At 45.9% G+C, this 21,630-nt stretch overlaps 1 protein-coding gene across 9 annotated transcripts in view; it reads right to left on the reverse strand.

The window, feature by feature from the left end:
* The window catches only part of HMOX2 (heme oxygenase 2), an 815,387-nt gene that overhangs the window by 435,548 nt on the left and 358,209 nt on the right, over nucleotides 1–21,630 (reverse strand). For 7 of the 9 annotated variants that reach the window (XM_069210685.1, XM_069210690.1, XM_069210689.1 and 4 more), the window contains one exon: nucleotides 12,604–12,861. The exons of the other annotated variants lie outside the window; for them this stretch is intronic. In XM_069210685.1, coding sequence (XP_069066786.1) covers nucleotides 12,604–12,861 — 258 coding nt within the window. The remainder of the gene's footprint in view (nucleotides 1–12,603; nucleotides 12,862–21,630) is intronic. 9 annotated transcript variants of the gene reach the window in all.

The following is a 21,630-nucleotide window of genomic DNA, read 5'->3' on the forward strand; positions in this document are numbered from 1 at the left end:
GTGTGGAGAAGTACAGAATAGAGTGCAGTAGTGTAGGGTGGCATAGAGTGCAGTAGTGTAGGGTGGCATGGAGTGCAGTAGAGTGACGCAGATTTCAGTGGCAGAGAGTACAGTCTTGCAGAGTAGAGTGGAATAGAGTGGTCTGGCGTAGAGTGCAGTGGTGCATAGTAGAGTAAAGTGGGTCAGAGTGCACTGACACTGAGTTGAGTGGTACAGAGTAGAATATAGAGTGCAGTGGCATAGAGTGGAGTGACACAAAGTGTTGTGACAGAGTGTAATGGCATACAGTGCATTGGCATAGAGTGCAGTACAGTGGCAGAGTATAGCGGTGGACAGTAGAGTGGCGTAGAATAGGGTGCAGAGTAGATAGGAGTGGATTGGCATAGAGTGGAGTGGTACAGAGTAGAGTGCATTAGCGTAAAATGCAGTAGCATACATGCAGTGGCAGAGTGCAGTGTTGCAGAGTACAGTGGCATAGAGTGACCAGGTGTAGAGTGGAGTGGTGTATAGAGGAGTGGCCTAGACTGGAGAAGTATAGAGTGCAGTGCCGAAGAGAGCAATGGGGCAGAGTGAAGTGGTGTACTGTGGAGAGGTGCTGACTATTCCATTTGAACAACAACAAAAGGGTACACTGTTCCAAAATAGAAAGACAGTGGGACCTGATTCTTCAGGAGCAAGAACCCTCACGCATCACAATGGATGTCTAGCTTCATCATTGGGAATGCTCCTCGTAAGACCGGCGCTGCAATGCCTGATGGGCTCCCCAAAGAGGGGGCTCTTAGCCGAAATCCTCTTATAGTGACTGGGGTGTTTGACTATATAGAGGTGAACATCTTTTTACAGGAACCAAGAGAATCAGGAGAGAAAAAAATTAAAATTGGGTCTTAATCTCAAAACACATCATAAATTTAATCATCTTAAATGAGATTAAGGCCAAGATTAAAAACAAATCGAAAGTGGAAGTTGAGTGGTAATGCTCATGTACTTTCAAAAACAAAACTTAGAGGCCTGAAACTATCATGGAAACTATAGTTGTGGGTCAACATGTTTCGCGTCTAGTGGTTCAGCCGGATACATCGATGCTTCATCAGGACCAAAAAACGACTTCTCCTATAACACAACTAAATATAAACCCTAAACTAGGGGCTAAGATTATTATTTAGCAGCACTGCCAGAGGGTAGGTCCAATACTGAGGACCGCTGACCAAATTATAGCATCTGCATCAGTCCCAGGCATGTGTTTTCCTATGGAGCTACATCTCGTAATTGGGGATGGGTGACCGTATTAATTTGACCAGTTGACTCAATGTAAGTGACTGTATCTTAGCCCCTAGTTTAGGGTTTATATTTAGTTGTGTTCCTGTAAAAAGGTATTCACCTCTATATAGTCAAACACGCCAGTCACTATAAGAGGATTTCGGCTAAGAGCCCCCTCTTTGGGGAGCCCGTCAGGCATTGCAGCGCCGGTCTGACGAGGAGCATTCCCAATGATGAAGCTAGACATCCATTGTGATGCATGAGGGTTCTTGCTCCTGAAGAATCAGGTCCCCCTGTCTTTCTATTTTGGAACAGTGTACCCTTTTGTTTTTGTGATTAATAACTATGGGAGACTGTACAATGGACCATTAACTCTCCCGGTCCTCCCTCTCCCTTTTTTCTTTTATTCCATTTGCATAGACATACAGTTTTACTGATAGAAGCTCGGGGCAAATAATGTGTGAAAATATCACCTTGTGTATTAATTTGATTGTATTAAAATGTTTCCATCACACTCCAGAAATACCCAAAAATGTGCTTCATTTGCGATTTCCTAATTCTGATATATTATGAAATATCTACACGGTTCATTAATAGACTTTTAAATTTTGTTGCATGCTTGAAAAAAAATAACATCTTACAGCCTTCTTCCACCACATATCTGAGTAGTCAGCATTATTGTCATATAAATCCCCTCACTTTGAAGTCAGAGAAATTAAAGTAAACACCTGTAGGAAAGTACCATCTTGCCTGGCATGTTACCCCCATTTTTCACTGTATATATGTTGTTTTCGTTGTATGTGTCACTGGGACCCTGGTAACCCAGGGCCCCAGTGCTCATAAGTGTGCCTGAATGTGTTACCTGTATAGTGACTAACTGTCTCACTGAGGCTCTGCTAATCAGAACCTCAGTGGTTATGCTCTCTCATTTCTTTCCAAATTGTCACTAACAGGCTAGTGACCATTTTTACCAATTTACATTGGCTTACTGGAACACCCTTATAATTCCCTAGTATATGGTACTGAGGTACCCAGGGTATTGGGGTTCCAGGAGATCCCTATGGGCTGCAGCATTTCTTTTGCCACCCATAGGGAGCTCTGACAATTCTTACACAGGCCTGCCACTGCAGCCTGAGTGAAATAACGTCCACGTTATTTCACAGCCATTTTACACTGCACTTAAGTAACTTATAAGTCACCTATATGTCTAACCTTTACCTGGTAAAGGTTAGGTGCAAAGTTACTTAGTGTGAGGGCACCCTGGCACTAGCCAAGGTGCCCCCACATTGTTCAGAGCCAATTCCCTGAACTTTGTGAGTGCGGGGACACCATTACACGCGTGCACTACATATAGGTCACTACCTATATGTAGCTTCACAATGGTAACTCCGAATATGGCCATGTAACATGTCTATGATCATGGAATTGCCCCCTCTATGCCATCCTGGCATAGTTGGCACAATCCCATGATCCCAGTGGTCTGTGGCACAGACCCTGGTACTGCCAAACTGCCCTTCCTGGGGTTTCACTGCAGCTGCTGCTGCTGCCAACCCCTCAGACAGGCATCTGCCCTCCTGGGGTCAAGCCAGGCCTGGCCCAGGATGGCAGAACAAAGAACTTCCTCTGAGAGAGGGTGTTACACCCTCTCCCTTTGGAAAATGGTGTGAAGGCAGGGGAGGAGTAGCCTCCCCCAGCCTCTGGAAATGCTTTGTTGGGCACAGATGTGCCCAATTCTGCATAAGCCAGTCTACACCGGTTCAGGGACCCCTTAGCCCCTGCTCTGGCGCGAAACTGGACAAAGGAAAGGGGAGTGACCACTCCCCTGACCTGCACCTCCCCTGGGAGGTGTCCAGAGCTCCTCCAGTGTGCTCCAGACCTCTGCCATCTTGGAAACAGAGGTGCTGCTGGCACACTGGACTGCTCTGAGTGGCCAGTGCCACCAGGTGACGTCAGAGACTCCTTGTGATAGGCTCCTTCAGGTGTTAGTAGCCTATCCTCTCTCCTAGGTAGCCAAACCCTCTTTTCTGGCTATTTAGGGTCTCTGTCTCTGGGGAAACTTTAGATAACGAATGCAAGAGCTCATCCGAGTTCCTCTGCATCTCTCTCTTCACCTTCTGATAAGGAATCGACTGCTGACCGCGCTGGAAGCCTGCAAACCTGCAACATAGTAGCAAAGACGACTACTGCAAGTCTGTAACGCTGATCCTGCCGCCTTCTCGACTGTTTTCCTGCTTGTGCATGCTGTGGGGGTAGTCTGCCTCCTCTCTGCACCAGAAGCTCCGAAGAAATCTCCCGTGGGTCGACGGAATCTTCCCCCTGCAACCGCAGGCACCAAAAAGCTGCATTACCGGTCCCTTGGGTCTCCTCTCAGCACGACGAGCGAGGTCCCTCGAATCCAGCGACTCTGTCCAAGTGACCCCCACAGTCCAGTGACTCTTCAGCCCAAGTTTGGTGGAGGTAAGTCCTTGCCTCACCTCGCTGGGCTGCATTGCTGGGAACCGCGACTTTGCAGCTACTCCGGCCCCTGTGCACTTCCGGCGGAAATCCTTTGTGCACAGCCAAGCCTGGGTCCACGGCACTCTAACCTGCATTGCACGACTTTCTAAGTTGGTCTCCAGCGACGTGGGACTCCTTTGTGCAACTTCGGCGAGCACCGTTTCACGCATCCTCGTAGTGCCTGTTTCTGGCACTTCTCCGGGTGCTACCTGCTTCAGAGAGGGCTCCTTGTCTTGCTCGACGTCCCCTCTCTCTGCTGGTCCAATTTGCGACCTCCTGGTCCCTCCTGGGCCTCAGCAGCGTCCAAAAACGCTAACCGCACGATTTGCAGCTAGCAAGGCTTGTTGGCGTTCTTTCGGCGGGAAAACACTTCTGCACGACTCTCCACGGCGAGAGGGATCCGTCCACCAAAGGGGAAGTCTCTAGCCCTTTTCGTTCCTGCAGAAACCTCAGCTTCTTCTGTCCAGTAGAAGCTTCTTTGCACCCGCAGCTGGCATTTCCTGGGCATTTGCCCATCTCCGACTTGCTTGTGACTTTTGGACTTGGTCCCCTTGTTCCACAGGTACCCTAGATTGGAAATCCACAGTTGTTGCATTGCTGGTTTGTGTCTTTCCTGCATTATTCCTCTAACACGACTTTTTTGTCCTTAGGGGAACTTTAGTGCACTTTGCACTCACTTTTCAGGGTCTTGGGGAGGGTTATTTTTCTAACTCTCACTATTTTCTAATAGTCCCAGCGACCCTCTACAAGGTCACATAGGTTTGGGGTCCATTCGTGGTTCGCATTCCACTTTTGGAGTATATGGTTTGTGTTGCCCCTATCCCTATGTTTCCCCATTGCATCCTATTGTAACTATACATTGTTTGCACTGTTTTCTAAGACTATACTGCATATTTTTGCTATTGTGTATATATATCTTGTGTATATTTCCTATCCTCTCACTGAGGGTACACTCTAAGATACTTTGGCATATTGTCATAAAAATAAAGTACCTTTATTTTTAGTATAACTGTGTATTGTGTTTTCTTATGATATTGTGCATATGACACTAAGTGGTACTGTAGTAGCTTCACACGTCTCCTAGTTCAGCCTAAGCTGCTCTGCTAAGCTACCATTATCTATCAGCCTAAGCTGCTAGACACCCTATACACTAATAAGGGATAACTGGGCCTGGTGCAAGGTGCAAGTACCCCTTGGTACTCACTACAAGCCAGTCCAGCCTCCTACAACACCAACCTCCCTTGGAAGACAGAGCCTGACGTTTGACCCCTGCCTTTGAATGCACAGATAATGTGACAAGATAAGAACAAGATTTAAAGGCCTATTTACAGATAGGTAGTACTGGTGGAAGAATAAACTAAATAGGTTGTAGTCCACGTAAGGGACAAACTCAAGCTGGATAGCCTAAAACAAATAAAGCCAGCAAATAGAAATCAAGCAAATATGAGTTACAAAACTAATAGCAAGCAATGGGATGAATGCATTCACAGAGAAGTTTTCCGAGTGTCCCCAAGATGTTATTAGCAAACCAGATAGCGCTGGTAGGCTTTGACTCAAAAAAGTACCCTTAAAAGCAGCAGCCAGTGGAAGGACACTAGCCAAAGATACAGGAAATTGTACTTGGTCTAAGCTCCTTGGACGAATGGCAGACTGGAACGACCGAGAGAATTTGGAGGCAGAAGGAGATTCTGACAGTAAGTAATGGCAAGTATAGGGCAGGCTTTAAGCCCATATTTAAGCTTTTTTATTTATTTTTTATTTACAATAGTTTTTGCTGACAGCGCATGGGCACTGTAGGCGAAACTTAAAAATGAAAAGGAAGCTTGGGTGACCAATTAGGGGTAGACTAAGAAGTAAACAAAAGACCAGATCACAAGACCAAATCAAATACATTCCAGAAAGCTGGCGATCCAGAAAATTTAAATCCCAGAGATACCTACAGAATAAGGTGCTCTTGGGAGAGCAATAACAAACAGTACAAGAAAAATCTTTCATAAAGGGGTGTTTATTGCTTCTAAAAGAATGATATGTGCACAACATTGTTGTTGGTTCTCCTTAGCACCTGAGTTGGACACCCTTATCTTAGCATTAGGCCATAGTCTGTGCCTTTTACAGGTAGACACATTTTTATTCATTTCATCTCTTTAAGCACAGTCAGCTTTTAGCTCGTCTTTATATTTTAATCAACTGCTTCTTTCTGTGAAAACATACTTGTTAGCACTGCACATTTTAACACTCCTTTGCACGCATTTCACTTTGAGCCCTGTTTAAGGCTTTCATGTTCAGTACATGATATTCTACCTCGTATTACTACTCCAGGAGCTCAGGAGCCAGTCCCCAATTCCTAGACATATTATAACGTCAGGCCTGTTCTTAGAACACTGCAGGATGTCTTATATAAACACAACATGTGCTAAGGGAGGTAGAAGGCATTCCAGTCATGGCCGTCCTGTGATGTACACCATTCCATTGAGAGATTTGCTGAATCTGGCACTGACTTCCGCCCACCAAGAAGATTTCCATCCAGACAACAGGCAGACCCTTGCCAGTTTTTTCAGGTATGGGGTTGGGTCCCTTCTCTGAGACAGGGATAGGAAGAAGGGCTAAACCAATATGCTCTCTGGTTTTCAACATAGATTGTAGGGAGGAATTATTTAGGCTTTTAGGAATCATACAAAGATGGTAGGTAGTTTATCTTCTTTACCCTAATCGTAATGGTGATCACTGTTTTATGTTTCATCTGCCTTATTATCACAGACCATGCTTTTTCATAATAGGATACAACTGCTTCAATAAATGCACTGAAATACATCTTGCATCACTAATTCTGCCTTGGCATATGAACGTCTTATCACTAAGCAAAAGGGGTATGATCTGTTCACCACAGCTTCCCTGAGAAGACAGAGTGTCATGCCACCTTTACTTTCTAGATTTGGGTAAGGCACTGCAGGCTAGCCTGGAATTAGGCTGACAGCTTTCAGGCATTGTGGGTCTGCCTCAGTCACCCACAAGCGGTGGTGCTGCCACCCTAAAACATGCAGTCTTATTATCTTAATTGGAACCGCACAACATATTTGTAGGTTCTCTTCCTGAAAGCATACGGACAGTGGCCAGATGTAGGTTCACGTAGTAAACAATCATTGTTGACTTAGAATGTTAGAAAAATGATCATAAAAATGGGAAGTCATGGCAGAAGGGAAGAAAGTTCTTCACTGAATGCCATAATCATAGGGTATTAGGTTGGAGGAAGCTTTCAAGTATTGCTTACCTTTGTCAACACCTACACAAAATATTCTGCCTTATAAGAAACTGCCATGTAGTTACACACATGCCCGACAGATGAATTAATTAAAATATATACCATCAAGGCCTGCCAGTTTGCACCTAATTCACCAAAGAACCTCCAAATATCAGAGGCCTGGGGGCAGAAGGAATAGTTTCTTATCTGTAACTCCAGTTCTGTCATAGGGGAATCTCCATTGAAGTCATAAGCACTTGAATAGTTCCACCCACATGCGGGTATCCTGGAGAACTACTTTATATAATATCTTCTTAAGTATATACATTCGCCTTACTTCAGGAAGGCCTGTAGAAATACTTAAGAAAGAACATACTATGCAGCCTAGTTGAAAAGGCTACAGTGGTGCAATTCTTCAGATTGTTTTTAAAAAAAGGATAAAGCACCCATATGAATGTTTAGTTTGAGTAATACTGTTTTGCAAAACAGCTCAGATCTCCTTCACAAACCCATTTATGGAAAAGAGATGAAGAATAAAAGAACAGTGTAGCCCCAGTGACTGTGCCTTTCTGGCTGCAGAGTCTACCAGTATCCCAATATGCTCAGCAGGTGACTGTTGCTTCATTTCTTTTTTACAATAAGTGTCAGTGATAGGTAAGTCTAATACTGTCCTCTGCTCTGTCCACCGGGGAGTAGGGAGAGTTGCTTATGACTTCAATGGAGAATCCCCTATGAGAGAACTGGAGTTACAGGAGAGAAACTATTCTTTCTCTCGTAGAGGATCTCCATTGATAGTTATAAGCACTTGAATAGAATAGCAAGCCCATCCCTAATAATCGTGGTGGAAAGAACAGAGGAGATTAGGTAAGACTGGATTAGGCAAATAAATTTCTGAGAGAGGCCTGGCCCACCTGAGCATCTGAAGTTAAACAGTAACGCTTGGTGAATATGTAAACAGATCTCCATGCAGCCACATTACAAATGTCAGCAATAGGGACATTTTTTCATAAAAGCAGCAGTAGCTGCTTTGCCTCTCGCAGAAGGTGCCTTAGGTCTAGCTGACAAAGACTTGTTGGCTTTTTGACAACATAAAAGTATGTATAAGAATATACTGCGAGAAATAGGTTGCTTAGAAGTGGCTAAACCTGTTCGGACTGGGTTATAACTGATAAAAAAGCTGGTCCGAACTGTGCATGTTGCACGATTTATCTATGTAAAATTTCAAAACCTTTCTAACATCCACAGAATGAACACTTCTTTACACTAGTGTTGAAGGAATCTGAAAGAAAGCAGGGAAAGATATTGTCTGATTGACATGAAGATTCAAAATAACTTTGAGAAGAGTTTTTGGGTGAGTTATAAGAACTACTTTATAAGAGTGGAAAACCATATAAGGTTCATCAACACATAATGCTTGGATTTCGTTAACCCTACGAGCTGATGTGATGGCTACGAGGAAAGCTGTTTTCCAAGAGAGATGCTGCAGAGATGCCTTATGAACGGGTTCAAAAGGATCCTGCATCAGACGTGAAAGGACTACATTGAGCTCCCAGGCCGAAGAAGAACACCTGATGGGAGGGTATACCTTTTTTCTACCTTCAAGAAAATCTCTTATTACTGGTATTCTAAAAAAAGAGGTTTGTAAAGGACATTTTCTGTTGCAGTAAGAGCCGCCAAGTGAACCTTTATGGAGGAGAGCTGTAAGCCAAGTTTTGCCAAATAGAGGAGGTAGGGAAGAATGGTTTCTTCCTGGCAAGATGTAGGGTCTATGTTCTTGTAAGAAAACCAAATACAAAATCTCTTCCACTTGAAGGCATAAGCTGTATGGGTTGACGGACGCTTAGCCTCTTTAAGAACTTCCATGCAGTCTTGCAGCAGGTTTAGGTGTCCATACTGCACTAGCTCAGGAGCCATGCTGCCAAATTCAAAGAGGAGAGATTGAGGTGAACCATCTGTCCTCTGAATTTAGTTTGTAGGTCCGGACGGCACGGCAGCTTGAGATGTGGACACTGTGACCGGTGAAGGAGGTCCGTGAACTAACATTGGCGTGGCCACTCAAGGGCTATCAGGATGAGTCTGGCTCTCGATTGTCACAGCTTGATAAGAACTGCCAGGATCAAAGGAATTGGAGGAAAGGCATAGAGAAATGTGCCTGACCAGTAGATCCATAGGGCATTTTCCAGTGTCCCTGGTTGGAAGTACCTTGAGGTGAAGTTTTGGCATTTTTTGTTTTCTGAGATGGCGAACAAGTCGATGTGGGGCAAGCCCCACTGCATGAAGATGTTTTGCACAATGTCGTCATGAAGGCCCCATTCATGGTTTTCTTGCAGGGCCCTGCTGAGGGCGTCTGCCTGCACATTTTGCACACCTGGGAGGTGGTTTGCCGTAATCTGCAGGTTTCTGGTTATGAGCCATCTTCAAATTACTTGGGCTTCATGGGCCAAAGGTCTGGACCTTGTTCCCCCATGCTTGTTGAGGTAGTACATAGTGGTCGTATTGTCCGTCTGAACAAGCAGGGATTGGTTCTTGAATGACTGGTAAAACACTTTGAGCTCCAGGTGGACTGACTGAGCTCAAGGAGGTTGATGTGATATGTAATTTCCTTCTGAGACCACCTGTCTTGTCCTTGGAGATGATCCATATTGGCTCCCTATCCCAGTAGTGATGCATCCGTTACTATGGTTCGAGAAGGGGCCTGTTGGTGGAAAGGTACCCCGTGAAGAAGTTTGGTTGGAGGCCACCACCACCTCAGAGACTGCTTCACATGCGGGGAAGAACAATCTCATCTTCCCGGTTTCCTGTCACTTGTTCCCACTGATCCTCGAGATATTCCTGAAGGGGGCGCTTGTGAAGGCTTGCATTTGAAGTGAGGAAGATACATGAGGCCAAGGAGCCAAGAAGAGAGGACAATGACCTCACTGTAGGAAAAGAGGCTTTCATTAGAGAGTGACATTTCCAAAGGATCAATGAAAATGCCTCCAGTGGAGGAGACACTTTTTCCCGTATGGTGTCAAGAGTGGCTCCTAACTACTGCAGAGTCTGCACTGGATTGGAGATCAACTTGCTGTGGTTGATGTGTAGACCCAACCATTGAAGGACTTTGCACATCCAGTTGTAATGTCACCTGGCCTCTTGTGAAGTGGACGCTTTAATCAGCCAATCGTCTAGATAGGGACAGACGAAGATTCAGTGCCTCCTGAGATGTGCAGCCACTACTGTTAGGCACTTGGAGAAGGTTCTGGGGGATAGCCTGAGACCAAATGGAAGGACCAGGTAATGAGAATGGTCCTATCCCACTACAAACTGCAAGAACTTGCAGTGCTTCTTGATGGGTGTATGAAAATATGCATCTTGGAGAGCTATAGAACAGTTCCAATCTCTCAGGCGTAGTTGAGGATAGAGCTGATGTAATGCCAGCATCAGAATTTTTCTTTCTGAATCCATTTGTTGGCTGTCTAAGTCGAGAATGGGTCTGAACTTATTCTTGCCTCATTTCTTCACCAGAAAGAATCTGGAGTGGATAACTGTGCCATGTTTGTGGAGGACGACCTCCACTACATTCTTTTGAAGCAAGATGTTGACTTCTTTCAGAAGCATGGGTAAATGATGGTTAGATGGTTTTGGTGGTATGGTTGGGGGAGAGCTGGTGAATCTGAGGCAATACCCACTTTGAACAATTTTCAGCACCCAGGAGTCTTTCGTGATTTTTTGACACTCTTCCAGACAGTGTGATGTGCTTCCCACCACAGGAGTGGGTAAAAGAAGAGACATAAGGTAAGATTTAATGTTTGGCACCTGTTGTAGTTTTCCCCCGTGGGCGGGTTTGTTGTGAAGCTCGCCCTCTAGATTGCCCTTCCTTGTTGGTGCTGCTGGTAAGGGCGCTGTTGTTGTGGCTGCGGGCGACTCTGGTACAAATGAGGGGTTTGAACCCTCTGAGGATAATACTGGTGCTGGTAAGGCCTGATGGGACGTCTTTGTTTTTTCAAGGCCAATAGCCTTCAGTGTTTCCATTTCAGACTTCAAGCAAGCCATCTCATCGTCTGTGTGGCTGCCGAAGAGGGTAGATCCAGAAAATGGAAGATTCACAATCCGTTGTTGTGATTCGTATTTCAATTATATGAGCTTTAGCTAAGAATGACATCTTGTATCAGACTACTTCACTTGGGTGATTTCTGATTGAAATACCACACCTCTGATACTCGGCATCTATTGTATTCTGTCTGGGAGTTGTAGATACCTGCTGTGTTCTTTATTACTGCATGCTACATTGTGCAATGGCTGTTTATTTTGCTTAATAAAAAGATTTTCACAAAAAAAACAAAAAAAAGAATGACGTCTCAAGGCTTTGCCATACAAGTATTCATGAGCCACCAACAATAATTAATCTGCTGCAGCACTGATTACTTTGTTTGATACCATGAGGCCTTCATTCACTATCTTTAGCAAGTCCTCACTCCTATGTCTGGGCAGGTTGTCAGCAAATTGTTGGATAGAGTTTCAGAGCTCTCTATCATATCTATCCGAGAGGGCAGTGTCACTTGCCGCTTTCATTGTGGTTGCAGCCATGTTACAAATTTTGCGACCCACAGAGTCTAGTTTCCAGCTCTCCATATCAGGCGTAACTGAAGAAGCAGTAGTAGTGCATGATACTTTTTGCCCGCTAGACCAGAATGACTAACGAGTAAGGGGGTGGATTTGCTCTAAGGAATTAAGGATTTTGTTCCGGAGGCCTTTTATAGTCTTGAAGGAGCCGGTTTTGTGGTTGCTGGAGTGAGGAAAAGCTCCATTGCAGGCTCCAACAATCCTGGCACCAATGGAAGTAGGGGCCTTGATGACGACCTTTGTTGAAGTGTCTCAAAGATAACAGGTGTCAAAAGGTGTAGGAGCCAACATATGTATGTTTAATTTCGCTGCACCCTTTACTAAAACCTCCTGGAAGGTGGATATGTCATCCACTGGAGAGTTGGAAGGAGGCGGAGAATCGGTAAGGTTTCAGCGAGTGGCGTCCTGCTGAGGATGATGAGGATGTTATGTGTCTGGATCGATGTCTAGACATTGTCCTTGTCCGCAAACGATGGCTATGATGGCGGAGTGCCTAGAAGGTGACAAATGCCTAGAATGATGCCTGTGGTGGTGTGATCTAGATCACGTTATGGAGCACGATCTAGGCTGCGCTGGGGTCGTAGGCACAGGACTAGGTGGCTCAGCTGATAGAGGTGTAGGTTGGGAAGGCTGTGGTGGAAGAGGGTGTGGAGGCGGCGAATCCAGCAGTATTATTGTTGATGAAGGGGAATAGGCCCTTGAGTAGTCCAAGTCAGATGAGGAATAAATACGCCTCTTTTTTTCCCCTCGATGTTGAGATGGACTCTGATGTCGACCTCTGAAGATGACTCGACAGTGATCGCCATCGACTGTGCCTCAGCGCCAATCTCTTCAAAGTTGTACAGACCCTGGCATTGAAGACTGTGGCCGACCCGACATCGATATACTCCTCGATGTTGAACTCACATTGCATGTTGATGGCGTGTGGACTCTACCTTGTCTCAACATCAATCTATGTCCTTTGCCCGATGAGGATACAGTGCTAAACGATGAGCAAGTTTGTGCTGTACCTTGTCTCAATGTCAACTCCCAGATCTCGACCGAGAAAGATTGCGTTCTTAAGATGGCACTCCCTTTGTGGACCTTCCACGTCCCTCAGAGGCGGATGCAAGAACCCTGGTAGAGGACTGACCGTCTCCTCGCTCTGAGGTCTCACTTTGAGACTGGACTGCGATATTCTTCTGTTCCATGGGGACGAATCTTCTCCCCCTCTCTCAAGGTACGAAGAAAAAGCTTCTTGCAGTGAGGACACTCCTCCAGATGATGACCTGGGGAAGGCAGAGAATAGAGACATTGTGAGGGTCTGTTTTAGCCTTATTTCTCCCAAAGGCAGGGCACTTGTCAAACAGGGAAGGCAAGATACATGTAAAAAGGCCTCAAATTCCCATCAGAAAACCCTTAAAAATTAGAGACTGATTGAAGATATCAAGTGAAACAGTTTAAACCATAATTCACAGGTGTGTTTTGAAGAAAAAAGCTTAAAAGGCTGAGTTCAGTGCTCCATGATCCTGTCACCAGGTACAAGAAGAAAGAACTGATGCAACTACCACCAGCTAAGCATGATGGGATACTGGCTGTCTCTGCAGCCTTAAAGGCACAGTCACTTTTTTAGCTCACATTATAGCAGCCTATGGGGCTACAATGTCCTTTTAGTTTTCATCTCTTACTTTTCCAGAAAAGGGTTTGTGAGAGAGATTTGAGCTGTTTTGTAAAACAGTTTACCTCAAACTAAACATTCATATGGGTCCTTTAACCCTTTTCTAAGTACAATCTGAAGAATTGCACCGTTGTAGCCTTTTCAACGAGGCTGCATATTATGTTCTTAAGTGTTTCTACAGACCTTCCTGAAGTAAAGCGTAAGTGCACACTTAAGAAGATATTATATAAAGAAGTGTTCCGAGATACCCGCACTTGGGCAGAACTATTCAAGTGCTTATGACTTCAATGGTGATCCACTACAAGCGAACATTGGGTCCTCTGGGCTCAGATTCAGGAACCCCTATCACTTTCTCTTCATAAAATAGAACGCATTAGGATAGTGTTCAGCCAAAGGAATGGGACTATATATGGGTAGTAAACAATGAATATTCAATAAAAGTGCGTATCTTACATTCACTTTGACCCTTAACTACCTGCTGCTGGAATTTCTCAAACATTTGCCCCAACTAGAGACCTGTAGCGGTCACAAGGAAACAAGCAGTGCCTAACATAACCAAATAATAAAACATGTAAATTGTTTGAATTAGCTGTCCATATTAACCTCAAACATTCAGAAGCAAATGTTCATATTGGTTTTAATATGGTGGAATTTATCCACAAAATTGTCCCAAATTTCCTGTTGAAAAGGGTGGAAGAATATTTGATAATACGCTGGAACAACACATTCGGGAAGCATGAACAGTGCGATATAGTGAATAAAGATGGTTAAACTCTTCCCTAAAAGAGCACAGAATTGATATTTGTGGCCTGGCAAAAAGCAGATAGACCAAAGGCATGGATTTTTTATTACCTTTTTCATCATCAAATAATTTATGTATCTTAAAGTGAAACACGCTTTGACAGGCAAATACGCACTACAGGACGTGTATGGCTTCATAAATACCAGTGTGCAACCCTGTTGAAAAATATGCATATTAATGGATCACAACATAAAAAAACACATGAAGTAGGGTTATATTGTCAGAGAATTATCAATCTGGCCTACCAAGTCTTTCAGTAACAGGTGTTACGTGCTTGTGGCTCTGAACTGGAAAGTTTGGCGATTAGTAGCATAACCATAGCATAAGCCAATGTGTCCATGGATTGAGCACAGACTCTCTGTTCATCTGGAGGTGTGGAAAACACTGCACAAAAATGGTTTGACCAGAAAACGTCCATTGTAAGTCCACTTCTTCCTAGCAAACATGAAACCCATCCTGGCTGCATCCCATTCCAAGGGACATATTCAGATCCAGTGGAGAGTATGTACAGAGCGGATGATCAAAAATGCCTTAAGCCTTTAAGAGTAGGTATGTATGTGTGTGTGTATGTATGTAGTATCTGTGTACTGAGAAAATAGCAAAAAGGACACAGAGTGCTGTACACAATGCTGAGGACTGAAGAATTCCATTGTTCGGGGTGTTTCTCTTATAGTTGCCAATTCTAAACCAAGAGGTGGTTCTTTGTCATCATAGCAGTGTTTTTCCTCTGCACTCAGAGGTGCACATACCAAATGTATGGAGTTCCTGCGAATGCATAGCTTCAGTCAGCTCAAAATAGGCTCAAGAGGTAGCCTGACCAGTGGCAAAATGATGGGGACCCCCTGCAGAATGAGAAGAAGGGCTCTTGACTCTCCAATATCTTATGGATGGATATTCATTGACCTTTGGTTAAATGGAGGTCCTGTGAAGAGTTGGAGCCCCCTTCGGCACCAGGGTGGCCGAGGCCTACGTTCCACCCCCGAGCCTGGCCTGTACTGTGTGTGCATCATACAGTAATGTTAACCGCTTGCTTAGAGTAACCCTTGTGCATTGAAAGCAGCATAAGCAGCAGTGTGTGCATAATGCAAATGCCATGCGTCATGAGTAGGTACGATGACTATATATAAGTGGAAGTGTGTCCACTTGAAGTTCTAATAGGCTAGCTTACTTGTCTTTACCTCCAGCCCAATGAAATCGTGGAACAAAAAAGGTTTCACAACCACAGGCGCATAATGGCTCTATTTGCAAACCATACATCCAAAGAATGTATGACTTCACTATTCCAAATACCACGTGTTCTACTCCCCCTCCCCGAACATGTAATTTGTCAGAAAGCCTACAATGTATGTGCGTGATGAGCAATGGCAGCTGCACTGCTCGTATTCATCACTGGTGCCACAAACAATCCATGCATCTCTCATTTATCAATGAGACTGCATCACTATTGTTGCTCTTTGACATACCACAGCTTGCTAAGTGTTGAGAGCTCAGAGCAATTTATAAATTATGATTACTGAGGCTTATGTATAACATCACTGATGCTAGAGGCAAGTACAATGTTGATGTGGACTATAAGAGCCGTGCAGCCATCCTGCAGCACCTCCTGACACCGAAGCCAGATGTCAGACAAATAAATCACAGCACTAGAAGAAACATGAGTCAAAGGGGAGACACGAGAAGCAAATCGTACAGCTGCTTACGAGAAATAAATTAAATTAGAGGAGAAAAAGTGCCTGACACAGAAATGATACTCTGCCTGAGAAAATAAGACACATGAAAAATGTACGCCGTTAGCAAGTACAGCTAAATAGGAAAGTCACAGAGAAAAGTGAGCACACGATTTGAACTGCATTTCTAAAATACACTGGTCTTCTTTCATTTACTGACCCGATAAACACGACATGTCGTTAACACACTACCAAAGGAGTTCTTCCCTTCTAGTATCAGTGAAAATAATGACACAAGTCGATATTATTATTGCCACCAATAATTAGATCTATAATATAAACAGTACCATTAATTGGGTAGACCTCTTTACCCGAACATACTTAAAGTGCTTCAGGGTCTTGACAGGGGTATGAAGTGCTCTATAAATGCTACAGTACAATACAGAGAAATCTAAGTTGGCATTCTTTTTAAATGTTTGAAATAGGGTACTCTGTTGTTCTCTAGGTAGGTTCAGACTCTATAACTACCTTTGCAAACAACTGTATGTTTTGTGTATTTGTAAAGGCACTATCACGCACGAGTGTATCCAGGAGCTGAAAATACATGCACAGACCACCAAATATGGAAGATGAAAATGAATGCTTTGAGAGGAGGAGTAGGTGACGCAACTTAACCGACTCAATATAAGACGAGGCGTTACAGAACTTTTTATGTGGGTTCTAGGACAAGTTACTCATTTTAAACTCTGGAAAGTATTTGGTAGCATGTGTGAGATGAGTTTGAGAATGGAGCATGCCTCCGCTTCCCGGCAGGAGGGCGGCTTATCTGCAAACACGAAACTAACCAACAGTATTATAATAATATTCTTTATGAGCCACCTCCCCTTAGAGGCCCAGATCAGCAAACTAAGCCTCCTTCCGAGACCCACCAAGATTGGAGTCTGTAGTGTTGGGGCCCTAGGCCCCCATACTACTAATAGAGAGAACACGGACACAGTTTCTTGGTAGGTGGAACTGGGCTGGGCACGTGCGCCCGGCCCTTTTTATTGCCAGGGTCACCTGACCGGTGACACCTGTGTTGGGTGGGTGTGGGGTGTAGGTGGGAGGGCAGCCCTCAGCAGAGAGGCTGGCAAAACACTAGAACGCGTCCAGCAGGACACTACATTCCCCCAAAACTTTGAGGAACAAAAACAAAGTCCAACCTGCAAAAGAAAACACAGTAACAAAAACACCACCATCAGTCTCTCGGCCTCGAGAAGGCAGGGCGCAGGATTCCAGTGGGCAGGTGTAGCTAGGAGCACACGGATCCTTCTGCACAAATTCATGATTTAACCAGGCACAGCCGGGTACGAACACTTTGTGGAAGAAGTCCGGACTCTGACAGCCAGATGGTTGGTTAAGTGTCCACTGATGCGCTGTGGTTCAGTCCTGTGGGCACTCGTGGCGAGGCTGGTGGTGTTTACAGTTCAATTTGTTCGAATAGGGCGTATCATTCGAATTGGGTGTGTCATTCGAATTGGGTGCATCACGAGCGTTGGTGGAGTCCACTGTGAATCTGCTTGCCGAGACATCCTGGCTTCACGAAGGCCAATCCCTTGAAGACGGATTACATCTGTGAAGGCGTTAAGTCCTCCTCTGAAGCCTTTGTACATCCTGACACTCTGATGGCAGAGCTGCTTCCAGACCACCTCTCGTTTGTGGATTCTTCCGTATGGAACTTCCTCGAGGCCTTTTCAATGGGTTTGCCATGGGATTGGCATGGACTGTGCTGGGCTGCATGCGGGCCATCTGCCGGCCGCTGCAGGCTCTCCGACAGGAGCCATGGTCAAATCATTCGTGCAACCACAAGGGTGGATGTTTCGTAGTCAGGGCACTTGCCGACATGGATCAGGTGCATGCGGGCTTTCAGACGGTCTCAGGGCAATTGTCTCTCACGTTGCCAGGAGGGTGTCTAGTTGGTGTCATGTTAGTTCACTGAAGACAGTCTTGGTGTGCTGTGACCTGTTGGAGTCTCCATTGCACAGCCTTGCTTGTCTCCTTGACTTCATCTGTGGGGCAACGTCCAGTCCTCTCTCAAGCTTGAGAGGCACCTTGTCTGGGTTGTCACGGGACTGCTTGTGATCTGCGCTGGGGCTGCTTGTGTGCCACATAGGGCAGCTGCAAGACCTCCTAGGAGCCACTGCCTAGTCGCTCATGCAATTACAGGGGTAGATGGGTCTAGGTCACAACTTGCTCTTATCACTAAGAGCAGGATACAGACAGGGCGAGCAGTTGGTCATTGGTTGACTGGTTCTCAGAGCATTAAAGCAGAGGTGTAGGACTCCAGTCAGTTTGTTTAACTGCTCCTTTGATGGATACCGTGATGCACATGGCAATGATGATATTTGCCATTTGGAGACATGGACGACAAGTGATGTTGCTGGAGTAAGGGTGATTGGAGTAACTTCGTCATAGCGAGTGCAGTCTTTCTGTTGCATGTGCAGATTCTAGCAGTGGTGCCATCTGCTTCAAGCAGCCGATGACAGGTGGCTTGGATGGTCACCTTTGACGTGTGGGGTAAGTACGCGGTTTGCGCATGGCGTCTTACATTTGGTACTCCCGCCGAGCTGTCTCCAGTGACGTCACTGCTCCCCGGTGGCTGTCTTGTCTGTGGGTGCACTCTTCCTTTGTTGTGTGAGTCCTCCATCTCTCCACCCTGTTGATCTTCCGTTCTTGTTCTTCTGTGATCGTCAGGTGTTGCAGTGTGACAGGTGATGTCACACAATCTCCTTTCTTCCTTCTTCATAGCGTGGTGCTGCGCCACGCTTTCTTCTCTTTTGTTGTGTGGACCTTTAGAAGGTCCTGTCCTGTCCTGTCCAAGGACTAGGCGTTTCTCAGTGTTGCTGGGTGGCATCGTGCCACTTTGGGTGTGTGACTCTCCTCTTGCCTGCTGCGAGTTGGTGCTAACTCCGTCTTGAGGCAGTGTGGGGGAGGACACTCCTTGGTTAGTCTCAGGCACGTTGCAGGGCAGTGACGGCGGGTCACTTTCTTTTCCACTTCCTCTTCACTGGTGGGCACAGTGCTTGCGCCTTAAGGCAGTGTCTTCTTGGCACTGGGCCCTGCTTAAAGTCTTGGTGTGCTTTGCAGGGTTGGTCGCTTCTGATGACCTCCTGTGTGAATGGCCAACAGTGGCTACCTTGTGTTGCAGAAAGGCCGGCTGGCACAGCCTCTTGTCCTGTGCGTTACGTCACACTCTCGGGTGCTCTCTCCAATTTCGCGGGCGTTGTTTTAGTCGTCACGTTCTCTGGCGCAGCTCTCTATGCATGTGACATAGTCTCTCCTTTCCTGGGCGTCCTTTGTTATTGCCTGGCATGTCCCTTTCTTGTCCTGCAGTGATGTCCATCACTGCTGAGACATGTGGCGTTCTTTCGGAGATGGCGGTGGATGGCCGCCAGGGGCTGCACAGTCCATGCGTGCACTCTTCGTGCCTTACGTGGCACTTACGTCCATTTCTCATGGGTGCAGCTTGGTTGGAGCAGCTGCAGTCTTCTCCTTCCCTGTGCAGCATCGTTCTTTGTGACCACGCGGCAGCTGGGGGGCGGCTCTGGGCACTTTGCTTCTTTTCTCTTTTGGCTTTGGTGCATGCCAGCACCATTCTTCATGACGGCACCATTTCCTTTCTTGTGCGCGGCCCCAGCAGACTTCTCACAGCTGGGGGCGCGCTTCAGCTGACACGTGGGGGGCGGCTCCGGGCATTTTTACTCGGTGCGGATGGCATCATCACCTTCCGCTGCCGCAGCAGCCATTATTCACGCTGTGGGCCATGCTTTAAACATGATTATATGCTGGGGGGCAGCCCTGGGCATTTTCTCCTGGTGCGCAACAGCACCATTTCTTTCACACGCGGCCGCAGTTTCTTTCAAGCACGCTGCGGCACACTTCTGGTGCTATTTGTAAAAAAGTGGGGGGGTGGCAGCCCTGGGCAATTTTCTTTGGTGCGCGATAGCACCTTTATTTAAAAAGGAAAAGGGGCGACCGGCCTCAACCCCAATTTGGCACCTTCGCTCTCCTTCTCCTCACGGCACGCGACAGCGCCAATTTAAAGGAAAGAGGGGGGACACGGCCCCCGGTTGTCTTCTTTATTTTTGGCGCATTTCATTACTCAACATTGATGTGGAGAGTACCCCTGGCCTCACCCCATTCTCGGTGCAGTGCCGGACGGCGCTCCCATTTGCCTCATCTTTTCAGGGCTCACGGCGGGCACCAGTCTCTCCACCGGGTTACTGTCCTGTTCCCTCCATGAGGGAAGTAGTCTTCTGCGGCCACGTGGGGTTGCTGTACCCACCCTCGTCGCCAATGTAGTGTTGGGCCCTAGGCCCCCATGCTACTAGTAGAGAGAACACAGACACAGTTTCTTGGTAGGTGGAACTGGGCTGGGCACGTGTGCCCGGCCCTTTTTATTGCCAGGGTCACCTGACCGGTGACGCCTGTGTTGGGTGGGTGTGGGGTGTAGGTGGGAGGCCAGCCCTCAGCAGAGAGGCTGGCCAAACAATAGAACGTGTCCAGCAGGACACTACAGAGTCCAAGGCATCCCAGTAGATTAACATAAAGCATAATGCTTCTGCTGCCTCTTCCCAAGCGGTCCCTGGATCAGCAATGTTTTCAAGAATTGGCACAATTTTGCACCCATACATGTTTTGACTATGCCCATAAGAAAATTAAGTGTATAGCCTCCCAAAGCTGCCGTCTGATCTCGTTCAGCGTCAGTGACAATAAAAAGACTGCCCGCGGTGCTTTCAGGTACTAGTCATGTGCTAGGAAGTTAGAAATGTAGCCCTTTGTAAGAAGGGCCACACACTGTAAAAACAACTTTAAAGAATTTGTGTGCAAGGCGTTTTGCTGGGGTGGAATACACTCCCAAGTCTTTACATGAAGCCCATTTAGCGCTGAGCAGTAATACTCCAAATATAGTATCTACGTTTTGATGATGCGCCTAACACACCGGCCAAACCCATTTTCTGTAAGTCTTACTGTCAATAATACATCATACGAGTACAAGTTTAAAATCAAAAGTGCAGAGCTGGTTAAAAGACTGTTTTGCTTATAATATTTTAAACATCTCACGCACTGCGATCGAACATGTAAACCTGAAAAAAGTACCAAAAGCCTAGAAAAAGCCGTGCAGCGCAGATGGGCCGAGGTTTCCTCTAGGTCTTGCTGAGCTGGCTCCTCCTCTGAGGGAGCTAAGTTAGACAGGAGAGTCTAGAAGTTGGAGTCTGACATGTACGGTTCACACAGTGCCTTCTGTGCTGCCAGGGGAAATGGCTTCTCTTCTAACATGTCGCTCCTTACAGGAAATCTGCCACTCGTGACCCATCTTTATAGCTGCCAAGTTTTCAGTTTGCTTATGTGAGACATTCCCATATGTGTGGTGCGTTTGTGTGTGACATTTCAATCCCTATGAGGGACACTGAATGACTCTTTATTACGAGTTAACTAAGCCAGCTGCGTCTATATCAAGAGATCATTTTTAGATATGACACCCTTTTCTCGTACGTGACCTTTTTAAAGCATGAATTGACCCAGGGGCACTTTATATGAGAATCAGATATGTCTTTATTTAGCACGAGTAAATTGGATGGTTTACTTTGAATCACAGAAAGTTGAGCCAACGCTGGGATTCAAGTTCTCTTCTACAATTCCAAAGTAGACAGTTCTTGTCTCGTTTCCACCGTCTTCTCCCTGTACAGACCTCCAATTAGGCCCCTCTTTTACCAGTTTAGAATGACCACATTTTTGGCATATATTCAGAAGGTTTGTTTTGTGGTTGGACATCCAAATATGTTTGATATCATGGTTTCAGAAGCGGGTGCTTTTGTACATTAATAAGGCTGGAGTGTGGTTTTATCTTTAGGTCTTCAAATACCTGTAG

This window comes from Pleurodeles waltl, chromosome 10 (genome assembly GCF_031143425.1).
Source record: "Pleurodeles waltl isolate 20211129_DDA chromosome 10, aPleWal1.hap1.20221129, whole genome shotgun sequence".
NCBI lineage: Eukaryota > Metazoa > Chordata > Amphibia > Caudata > Salamandridae > Pleurodeles > Pleurodeles waltl.